This window comes from Oratosquilla oratoria, chromosome 38 (genome assembly GCF_046742065.1).
Source record: "Oratosquilla oratoria isolate Oo_2021 chromosome 38, ASM4674206v1, whole genome shotgun sequence".
NCBI lineage: Eukaryota > Metazoa > Arthropoda > Malacostraca > Stomatopoda > Squillidae > Oratosquilla > Oratosquilla oratoria.
In genome coordinates, this window is record NC_134814.1 from 31667387 (window position 1) to 31679886 (window position 12500).

At 37.8% G+C, this 12500-nt stretch overlaps 1 protein-coding gene across 1 annotated transcript in view; it reads left to right on the top strand.

Moving 5' to 3' along the window:
• The first annotated feature begins 2415 nt into the window (after positions 1-2415).
• The window catches only part of LOC143019855 (uncharacterized), an 18076-nt gene continuing 7991 nt past the window's right edge, over positions 2416-12500 (top strand). Inside the window, exons 1-2 of the mRNA XM_076175836.1 lie at positions 2416-4194; positions 4414-4791. Of these exons, the coding sequence (XP_076031951.1) occupies positions 2416-4194; positions 4414-4791 (2157 nt within the window). The remainder of the gene's footprint in view (positions 4195-4413; positions 4792-12500) is intronic.

Below are 12500 nucleotides of genomic sequence, written 5' to 3' on the forward strand. Positions count from 1 at the left end.
GAAACAGTTGACTGGTATTACGCATAACTTAAGGGCCCAAGTCCTCTCTCATAATTCGGACTTTGTTACGCCATATTGGGGCCCTCAATCGGAATACTCGGGGATCATCGTGCCCTGGGAAGTCGTGGCATAACAAAATGGTGGAGATGCGGGGCACCATATAAATTGAAGGTACACCATATAACTGAAGGTAACGTATAGATTGAAGGTACCATATAAAGTGAAGGTACTATATAATACCGGGTACTATAGTGTGGTATTATGATTGCACGTATTGGGATTGTGCGGCGATCGTACTATATGTGGGGTACCATATTGTGCAACGAGTGTATTATACAGAACAAGGTATCGTACTATAAAGTATAAGTACAGCGGTGTAGTATTAGTGCGGTATACTTGCAGTGAATAATAATTGTTTACTGTTTCTTGAGTATTTAACCATTCTTTATGAACATTGTATTAATTAGGTTATAATTCCTCACTAGCTGATATGGAGTCTTTTGACATTGCACAATTCATTAAGGGTCCTGGGCTTGCCCTTTTGCAGAACTGTGAAGTACTTAAGGATGACTGGATAGCTTTGGCTAGGTTTTACAAGGTTCAAATCACAGGTAAATCAAACAAGGCTGATATTAAGAAAGCAGTCATTCAAGATTTGATCTCGAAAGAAATTCTGGAGGATAGTGCCAAGGCATTGTGTGACATGGAGCTTCAAGGAGAGACGGAGAGAGATGAGGATAAAGCGGAAATTACTAAGATGGAGTTGGAGGTAGAGAAAGAGAGGATAGCTCTAGAGAAATTTAAAGTAGAGAAGGAGTTGGAGAAGGAGTTGGAGAAGGAGAGGATAGCACTTGAAAGGCTTAAGGTTGAAACGAACTTGAAGTTCGCAATGATGGAGAAGCAGGGTGTCCAAGGGTTGCTGGAACCTACATTTGATATAAACAGCGTAGTACGCCTTGTCCCTACTTTCCTAGAGGGTGACCCGGAGGAGTTTTTCGAGCAGTTCGAAAGTTTGGCAACCACCCTCTCCTGGCCTAAGCCATATTGGTGTGTGCTGGTACAAACGGCCTTAGTGGGTAAGGATCGTTCATCGTATTTATCCTTGTCCTCTGAAGATCGGAGCCAGTATTCGGTAGTGAAGGATACAATGTTGAAGGCATACTTATGCACTCCAGAATTTTATAGACAAAAGTTTAGAAGCTGTTTTAGAGGAAACCACCAGTCATACCTCGAGTATGGTAACAGTGTGAATAGATTATTTAATAGATGGCTATCAGCTAGCGGAATTGAAACTTATGAGGAGTTAAAGGAACTAATTGCACTGGAACAGTATGTTAAGGGTATTCCACCGGACGTTCGAACCTATTTGCTAGAAAAGGAAGTAAGTAGAATTGATCGAGCTGCCACATTGGCGGAAAATTATACATTAACGCATAAATCAAGTAAGCCTCCTTCCCCTCCAGGCATTTCTCAACCTCAAGAGGGAAAGGTACACAAGGGTAAAGGTACCTGGACCCTGGGTAAAAGCAATACAGATGTGTCAAAAATTGGTTGCTTTTACTGTAAAAAATTTGGGCACGTAAGGGCAAGGTGTCCTGAGTTGACTAGAGAGAAACGTGTTGCTAATGTAACTTTGCTTTCTGCAGATGTAAAGGAAAAAGGGGATCCTGATGTGGGAAGAGAACGCAGTCTGTTTAACCCATTTGTATTCCCTGGTACAGTGTCTGTCGAGGAGGATGGGCCCGGAGTGTCTGTAACTGTGTTGCGAGACACTGCTGCATCGCTCAGTATGGTATTACAAAGCGCTGTTCCTGACGTAGAACAGGCGTTGACGGGTGAGCATGTATTGATAAAGGGCGTTGGGGGTACGATGACGGTTCCCCTGTGTAAGTTGTTCCTCCGAACCGAATTATTAACTCGGCCTGTGTTGGTTGGAGTTGGAGAGACTTTACCTGTTGAGGGAGTGAGTTTCTTGCTAGGAAATGATATAGCGGGAAAGTTAATTGTGCCTGATCCCGTGGTGAGTACGACTCCACTGGAATGGGATCCTGCCGAGGGTTTGGAAAGCGAGTGTGGAGATATTTTTCCAGCATGCGCAGTTACTCGCAGCCAGGCAAGGATGAAAACCAGTGAAGAAACTGCTGATATGGATATTAGTAGTTTGTTTAATGTAGACTCTAGTACAGGACCTGCTGTTAAGCCAGATGAACTTGCTGATCGTGATGTGGATTCGCCTAGTCCCGGGGTTCTGCCGTGCAGTCTGTCTAGCGATAAAGTGAATGAAGCGCAGAGTAATGTAATCTGATATCTGCCCAGAAAGCTGATAGGTCATTAATCCCATTATTTGCAAGGGCCATACAAGAGAAGGACATCTCAAATGAAGCTACATGTTATTATACGCGTGATGATATACTAATGAGAAAATATAGACCGCCAGATGTTCCTGCAAATGAGAATTGGTGCGAGTTTCATCAGGTTATCGTTCCGGACGTGTATCGAGAGAAAGTCATCAGTTTTTCACATGACTACATAGGAGGACATCTGGGTGTGCAGAAAACTTTGGACAAGATTATCAAGTACTTCTATTGGCCTGGTATCCATAGACAAGTAGCACAATATTGTAAAACATGTGAAACATGCCAGTTGGTAGGTAAGCCTAACATTGTTATTCCTCCTGCACCGTTGCAACCTATTCCTGTAGTGCCGGAACCTTTTACCCATGTGATAATTGATGTCGTGGGCCCCCTTCCTAAAACCAAAAAGGGGCATCTGTACATGTTAACCCTAATGTACACTACCACCAGGTATCCAGAGGCCATTCCATTGCGTTCCATTACAGCCAGGACTGTGTTGCCAGCCTTGACAAAGTTCTTCACCCTATTCGGAATACCGAAGATTGTGCAGTCCGACAGAGGTACCAATTTTGTATCAAATATCTTCAGGCAAGTAATGTCTCTTCTGGGGATTAAACAATATATTGCATCTGCTTATCATGCCCAAAGCCAAGGAGCCTTGGAACGTTTTCATGGAACCTTTAAAACAATGTTAGCAAAGTATGGTCATGAGACTGGAAATGAGTGGGATGTGGGTTTGCCATTCCTTCTATATGCGATCAGATGTGCTAAGCAATCTAGTCTCGGGTTTTCTCCAAGTGAACTATTGTTTGGCAGAGACATAAGAGGACCCATGAAGCTACTCCATGAGAGCTGGATAGACTTGGAGCATGCCGATAACTTGTCTGAGTATGTGTCTAAGTTAAAGGAAAACCTAGATGTGGTACACAGGTTTGCACAATGTAATTTAAAACTAAGTCAAGAAAAGATGAAGGAAAATTATGATAAAGATGCAGTAGAACGTAACTTTGAGGTTGGGGATGAAGTTCTGTTGTTCTTGCCCGTAAGAAAGTGTCCATTACAAGCAAGGTACAAGGGACCTTTCAGAGTTATAGGTAAACGGGGAGATTTGAACTATGTGATATCCACTCCTGATCACAGAAAAACAAAAAGGTTAGTACATGTAAACTTGATTAAGAAGTACCATAGAAGAGACTCGGGAAGTGCTGCTAAGACAGAGGAGAAGGTAGATGGTACTGTAAATAGTTTAGAAGTTGTGGAGATGCAAAGTGAAGAGGACCTTGATAAAATTCCTGTAGGTAACAAACTCAAGAATTCGGATGTCCTTGCTAATCTAAATAGTAAGTTGTATCATTTGTCTGACAGCCAACAGTCAGATGTTTCAGAATTACTGCAAGAGTTTGTGGAAATCTTTGGAGATGTGCCGAGACCAACGACTGAGGCAGTTCATCATATTGAACTAGTGGAAGGTGCCGCCCCGGTAAGAGAAAAGCCCTATAGAATGTCCCCCCATAAGGCAGCTATTCTCCAGAAAGAGGTAACATTTCTTCTTGATAATCACTTAGCAGAGCCAAGTAAGAGTGACTGGGCTGCTCCATGTATTCTTGTGCCAAAAGGAAATGGGGAGTATAGAATGTGTACTGATTACAGAAAACTTAATGCACTTACCAAGGCTGACAACTTCCCTCTTCCTCGCATAGATGACTTAATTGACTCAATCGGCAAGGCCAAAATTATAACTAAATTAGATCTAATGAGTGGCTACTATCAGATGCCACTGTCTGAGGAGGCAAAACGTGTGTCAAGTTTCATATCACCTAGTGGACTATATCAATACAAAGTAACTTCATTTGGCTTACGGAATGCACCCGCAAAGTTTTCACGTCTAATGTCTAATGTTATTGCAGGCTTGGAAGGTGTGTGTGTGTACATCGATGATCTGTGCGTGTATTCTCAGACGTGGGAGGAACACTTGATTTCCCTGAGGTCCTTGTTCGAGAGGTTAAGGAAGGCTAGGTTGACTGTCAATCTAATGAAGACTGAGTTTGCTCATGCAAAGGTGACCTTTTTAGGCCATGAGGTGGGTTACGGTACGGTTGCACCTATGCACGCCAAGGTGGAAGCCATAGAGGCTTTAGCTGCTCCTGCCAACCGTAAAGCAGTCCAGCGTTTCTTAGGTGTAGCAGGTTATTATCGGAGATTCTGCCCTAATTTCAGTAAACTTGCTAAACCACTCACTGACTTAGTAAGTCCTAAAGTAAAATTTAGATGGACATTAGAATGTCAAGAAGCCTTTGATAAGATAAAGTCAATCCTTACTTCCAAACCTGTCTTACATGGTCCTGATTTCTCCAAAAATTTCACTATTAATGTTGATGCTAGTGATGCTGCTGCAGGAGCTGTGTTAATGCAAGAACATGATGGAATATTGTTTCCTGTATGTTATATGTCTGCGAAATTCAAGAAATACCAAAGACACTACAGCACTATAGAGAAGGAAGCAGCAGCGTTGTTGATGGCTTTGGAAAAATTTGATGTGTATGTTGGAAATAACCCACAAAAAATAACTGTTTATAGTGATCATAACCCTCTTGTCTTTGTGAACAATATGAAAAACAAGAACATGAGGTTGACAAGGTGGTGGTTAGCTTTACAGCCATACAACCTGGAAATAAAACATGTGAGCGGTAAAAATAATGTAATTGCAGACAGTTTATCAAGACCGTACTAAAGTCGTCTGACAATCGTGGTTTCTGTACTGTGGTATTAGGGTCACGACTACTGTATGGTAATCTAAGTGTGGTTGAGGCTGGTTGTTTATTGCCTCAATATCTTGTAATGTACTATGAATTATTGTATAAGTTTATTTTACTATTTTGGAACTTGTAGTTGAAAAATGCACTATTCCGGTTATAAACACTATTGTGTTTAATTTAAAGGTGAGGGTGTTATGCAAGAGTGCATTTTTTCTATGATAAACTATGTATTATGTAAATTATGTATTGTGTATGTATTATGTACTATGTATGAAACTATGTATTATGTAAATTATGTATTGTGTATGTATTATGTACTATGTATGAAACTATGTATTATGTATGAAACCATGTACTATGCAAGTTTATTGTCCGTTCGCCTTCAACGACTCCTGTCGTCTGCTAGGTGATACGTTGTTCGAAGGTACGATGAATGTATTCCTTGTATGGTGGTGTAATGTGAATGCTTAAACGCACTAGTACATGAATAATTATATGTAATCGTCATGTACAGTCAGATATAAATTTGTATCTTGTAACAAAGAATGTGGATGCCTTTAGTTTTGCTTTATTGGTGGCCGAAGGTGACGTGGGCGGTCGGCCAGGTGAGTGAGTTTGAGTTGTCTGGAGGGACCGGGCTAGTAAGAACTGGTGAGAATACCCTGTGTCAAGTAAGATTAAACATTTTTAGTTCCAGTGCAGTTAGGTCTCTAGTGATTAAATTTAACTTTGATTATTATATTCCGTGTGTGTCTGTCTATATGGTAATGGTTATACTTGTGCAAGATCTTTATTTTTTTAATACTCTTGTTAAAAGCTGCCGGCTTTTCCATGTTTCAATTCTCATTCGCCGGCAGCATCTTATTCTAAATTGAAATTGTTCTGTCATGCTTAAGCCCCCATTCATAATTAAATCTATTTTACTTTGTTGCTCTTTATTTGAAACAATATAATGGAATGCTCTTAGGAAACAGTTGACTGGTATTACGCATAACTTAAGGGCCCAAGTCCTCTCTCATAATTCGGACTTTGTTACGCCATATTGGGGCCCTCAATTGGAATACTCGGGGATCATCGTGCCCTGGGAAGTCGTGGCATAACAATATATATATATATATATATATATATATATATATATATATATATATATATATATATATATATGTATGTATGTATATTTGTATATATATGTATATATGTATATATATATGTATATATGTATATTTGTATATATATGTATATATGTATATTTGTATATATATATATGTATATATATATGAATATATGTATATATGTTAATATATATATATATATATATATATATTTGTATATATATGTATATATGTATATATATATGAATATATGTATATATGTTAAAATATATATATATTTATACATATGTATATATATATGTATATATGTATATAAGTATATATAAGTATATATATGTATATATGTATATGTAAGAGGCCGGTAGTGTACGAATGGAAATGAGCTAGGGTATTAGAATAATTCAGACTCGACGCCTGCTCGAGGGCAATGTTATGTCTATGTGAGGGCGACGTTTTGTCTATGTAAACACACCGATGGTGGTGACTGTTTTATATTCGATTATGTAATCATAACTTTGTAAGCGCAGGTTAGCTTCGTTTGACTAATGCTGAGATAAACAATATCACTAGTGGCATTGTAATGGCTTTCCGGGTTGGTGCAAGGTGGAGAAGGAGAAAAAAACTATTGGTGCATGAATTCAAAGTCACGCCCATAAGGAGTGACATTTATTTGAAAAGTAACTGGAGATTGGTTTAGAAAAATTAGTGACGTCAGACGAAGGTAGCTTAGCGTAGGATACGGGATCTCGTGGAGAAGATATAGAGAGGGTGGGGAGAGAGGATCAGGAGACGATGTAGAGACGAGAGAAAGAGATCCCGAGTGTAAGCAGAAGGTGAAATTACAGTGAAAGAAGAAAGAAAATTCACCACCCTTTTATTAACCCAAAGGACGAGAGGAATAGGCATGGGGCCTAGAAAATAGTGAGACTACAGGAAAAAGAAGGCATTGGGCCTACTGATTAAGAGGAACTTGAATATTAGTGAAACTCACGTAACGAGAGGCAAGGGGCCTTGAGACGAGTGATATTACAAGTCAAATTTAAGTGACAGTGGTGACAAGGGGAGGTGAAAGTGGTGGCAGCGGTGGGATGAACGAACTGGGTGTTAAACACCTCCGAAGAGGAGTGGCGCAAGAAGTCTACGGGAACAAGACAACCAAAATCAAGAGTGTATTACGACTACGAGAGAAATCTACAACTTCAAGTAACTGCTACGTTGGGAACAAGCATTCTTCAAGATTCTTCAAGGTGATCATCATCTACAAGGCGGTCTTCAAGGCAGAGTGTGTGATGGAGGAGGAACAACGTCGTTGAGGAATGACAAGACCGTAGAAGGACGTCAAACCAGACATTGACATCACGAAGCGACATCGCAAGCAGCCAGGCTAAAGCAAGGTATTAGTAATAAGTATGAGTACCCCTCAGAATTCTAACGTGTTGAGACACGAAATTCACACATCAAATACAAATATTCCAAAATTCACAGGAGAGTCTAACACATATGGTGTAAACAAGTTCCTGAACCTCATTGACACTCTTATAGTTAGTAAAAACATTACAAATGAGAATCGTAAGATTGAGATTCTCAAGGAGAATATAGATCCAGAGCATGGAAGGGCGAGGTTTGTCATTAACTTCCAGCAAATGGAATTAATTAATCAATATGATAATTACAAGAAAGCATTTCTCAAGCATTTCATGTCCAAATGTGATCAGGATCCTATTAGATCATTGGTAAACATGATTAAGGAAGTTAGGACAAGTGAAACTGACACAGAGTACTTAGCTAGATTAGATAGATGGTCAAAAGACATGAATTCTATCATGAAAGATTCAGACTGGATAGAAAGATCTAGTGAGAAGATGAAAATCTCACAGGTAATCAAATTGATTACATTTAGCTTATTGGCAAAGAATTCTGATGACTTAACAGCAGAAAGGCTGTACAAAGATTTAAAATCAAATATCTGTTTAGGAGAAGTAGATTATCTTCTTCAAGGATACAGTGAGACCAGAACAATAAACCCATATGTAATGCCTATAAATCAACAAAGCCAATATAGGAACTCTAGAGAGTTTAAGAAAACAGAAGTAGGACATAGGCGACATGCTAGAAGTCCATCTAGGGATAGGGATACCAGAATCCTATGTTTTAATTGTAATGCATGGGGACACAAGGCACAAGAATGTTTTTATGGGATTATTTGCAGAAATTGCAAATACGAAGGTCACAATGAGTATCAATGTAGGAACCCTCCATTCTGTATTTACCATAATAAAATCGGACACAGAACTCATGAATGCCGAAATTTTCGGGTAACCCCAGGGCTAAGAGGAAAACCTCCAGACACAGAATAAACCATTTCAGACCTCCCCATATATATACCGATAGGCGGTATTGTGTTAAATATGGGAATGCAAGGGAGATGAAAGAAACTGACAAACTGATAATTACTGTTGGTAAAACTTCTGTAGGACCTCTCATTGCAGGTAAAGTGTTCAATAAGCCTATTCAAATTTTTATTGATACAGGGTCTGTAGTTAATGTAATTACTAGTAAAGTTTTAAACCAGTTGAACCCAGGAGTGAAAATGTTGGAACCAATCCGTTACACATTGCAAGGTGTAACTGGAAATCAGTTAAAAACATTAGGTAAGATTGAGCTAGAAGTTGCCTTGTATACAAATGAACAATTGTACATCCCAGTGATAGTGGTAGAAGAGTCTGTTTTTCCAGGAGATTTATTGATAGGATTTGCAACTATGAGAAAAGAAAACATGGTAATTTGTCCTGCTGACTTAGGAATTTTAGTGAAGTCACAGTTAATCCCATTCTTAAATCAACCAGACTTAAGACCAGTGACAGGAATCAATGAATCCTTAGATAACATTTCTATCCTAGATAGCGAGGCCGAGCGGTCCAACCCTACAGAAAGTAAAACAATTTGTGAACCCAACTAAGAAGTTCAGGAAATCCCAGAGATTACTAAATCATCAACCACAGATGCCTTGAGAATTGCAGATTGCGGATTAACAAGGTCAACATTGTTACATCCCATGTCAATTAATAAGGTTGAAGTGTGTTTGAAAGGAATCAATGTAGACTCTGAAGTAATTACAGTCCCAGAATCAGTTAAACTTAAAGGATTGAAGAGGGACTCAGGGATTTATAAGACAAATAAGAACAGAGTAGAAGTATTAGTAATTAATACTATGAATAAAGAGATAGTTTTAAAGAAAGGTACACAAATAGGATGTATTCAGGTGTGTACTAAACCTATTAAGATTTTAAATGAGAATAGTGAGGAGATAGAATTACCAACTTCATCAATTTGTTCAGTACAAGAAGGCATAGACTTAAGAAATAGATATAAAGAATTATTACAATCAACTAATTGCCCTGAGTTGGATGAAGCTTTATTTGCTTTGCTTATGAAACATAAAAAAGCAATTGCTTTGCCGGGGGACGCCTTAGGCAAAACAACTGTTTTAAAACATCACATTAAGTTAAAACCAGGAACACAACCTATCTACATACAAGCTTACAAAGTTCCTCACTCTAAATTAGCTGTAGTAGATAAACTCATCACTGAAATGTTATCACAGGATATTATTGAACATAGTAAAAGTGAGTGGAATTTTCCGTTGATCTTAGTACCAAAGTCTGATGGGACTATGCGACCAGTTATTGATTACAGGGAACTGAATAAGCACACCATTCGTGACAGGTTACCATTACCCATTATCGGTGACATTTTGAGAAGTTTGGGAACTGAGAATAGATATTTTAGTACTATAGATATCAAATCAGCTTTTTGGCAAATAGAATTGCATGAAGATTCAAGAGAGTTCACAGCATTTTCTACTACAACAGGACATTATGAGTTCAAGAGAATGCCATTTGGGTTATGTAATAGTCCATTAACTTACATGAGATTAATGAATACTATTCTAGATGGATTGTTAGGAAACACTGCCAGTGTATTTCTAGATGACATTTTAATAGTTTCTCAGACTGCAGTGGAGCACTTTAAGAAATTAGATTTGATATTCTCAAGACTAGGAGAAGCTGGGTTAAAAGTAAAACTTGAAAAATGTAAGTTCTTGCAAGACAGTGTCATTTACTTAGGACATAAGATAGACAGACACGGACTGAGTACAGTAAATTCAAAGGTTGACGCTGTCAAGAATTTTCCAGTTCCGACCAATGTAGACAAGGTTAGGAGCTTTTTGGGATTAACAGGATATTATAGAAAATTCATTCAAAGTTATGCTGACATTGCTAATCCACTAAGTTCTTTGTTGAGAAAGGACTCAAAGTTCATATGGGGACCTGCGCAACAGCAAGCTTTTGACAAGTTGAAAGATAAACTCACGAGTTCACCTATTTTAATTTTCCCCGACTATGAAAAAGAATTTATTCTTTGTACTGATGCGTCTGACATAGGGTTAGGAGGCATACTAATGCAAGAGAGAAATGGAACTTTGAAACCCATAGCTTACACATCCAGACTTTGTAATAGTGCGGAGAGAAACTATTCTATAACTGAAAGAGAAACTTTAGCAGTAATTTATTCTTTAGAAAGTTTTAGGGATATGATACTAGGGTATCCCATCAGAGTTTGGACTGATCACACAGCTATTCAGAACTTATTTAAGCATAAGAATCTTAGAGGCAGACTTGCTAGATGGTTTGCGATACTTCAGTGCTATGAAATTCAATTTAATTATATTCCGGGTAGAAGGAATGTAGCAGATCCACTTTCTAGAAACATTAGTCAACCAATGACTGGGACTGGGTTGATTAATTTTGTTTGTAGTATAGAAGAATTAGTAACTTTAGATGAAGAAATGCTAATAAGAGAACAGAGAGATGATGAGACATGTGATTCAATAATCAAGCATTTGATGAACCCAAGAGGAGATCCTCCAAAGCTACCAAAGGGGTATAAGATGGAGGAATTTCATTTGATTAATGGAATTTTGTATAGGAAAACATTTGTAAATGGGAAAGATATTTCTCGAGGTCAAGTAAATCAGTTGGTTATACCACAAACTCTGGTAAATGAGATATTGAAGTTACTTCATGATAGTGATTGTAGTTCACATCCTGGAAAGGATAAAACTTATAGACAGGCACAACTTAAGTACTTTTGGCTAGGTATGAAGAAAACTATATATGATTATATAGAAAAGTGTGTAAAATGTGTAAAGGTGAAGGGAAATACACCAAAACCTGCTCCTATACTCACCTATCCCATTCCACAGAAACCTTGGGAAAGAGTTCACATGGATACATTGGAATTACCATTAACCGAGAACGGCTTTAAATACCTATTTGTTGCTATTGATTATTTTTCAAGATTTTGTATATTACAACCCATAATCAATAAGAAAGCTGAAACTATTGCTTCCGTAATCTATGATCAGATAATCTGTAATTTTACTACACCTAACATCCTAGTTTCAGATAATGGGACTGAATTTAATAACAAAATCTTGGAAAATCTATGTAGTGTGTTCCACATCAAGAAAGTCAATATACTCGTTAACCATCCCCAAAGTAATGGAGTAGTAGAAAGGTTAAACAAAAAGATAATTATATGTCTTAGAACCCTAATAAGTCCTCATAGTGTAACTTGGGATACTTGGATTCCTTGTGTTAAGTGTACCCTGAACAATCAAATTAATGTAGCAACTGGGGATACACCTCATTTTATAATTTTTGGGGAGGACAAAACTCTGCCATATGAAATGTTGACTGCAGAGCAAAAACCCATATATAATATGGATGATTATATATCCAATAGGATAAATACTCTTCAAAGTATTCACCAAAGAGTTAGGAAACATATGCAGGTGTATTCACAAGAGATGAGGGAACAACAACACAAAATAGCTCATAAACTAGAATTGAAAATTGGGGAATTAGTAATGGTCAAAATAACCTCACCCAATAATAAACTTTCACCAAGGTACACTGGTCCATATAGGGTAATTGATTCTGCAGGTGGAAACAAGTTTAAACTTAAACATTTAGAATCAAGAGAAGAATTGATAGGACATTTAGATGACATAAGGAAAATTAGCTTGCAGATCTATGAAGATGATTATAGTAATACTTTGTGCATAAATATTAATAACCCTGGAGAATATGGAGAATATTATAATGATATTTTTCAAAAGTTGAACATTAATCTTGATGTATTTTACAGATAGTATTGACCATTTGTATGTATTTGGAATGGGAGACTTAAACAACTGGAACTTGGTGTCAAGC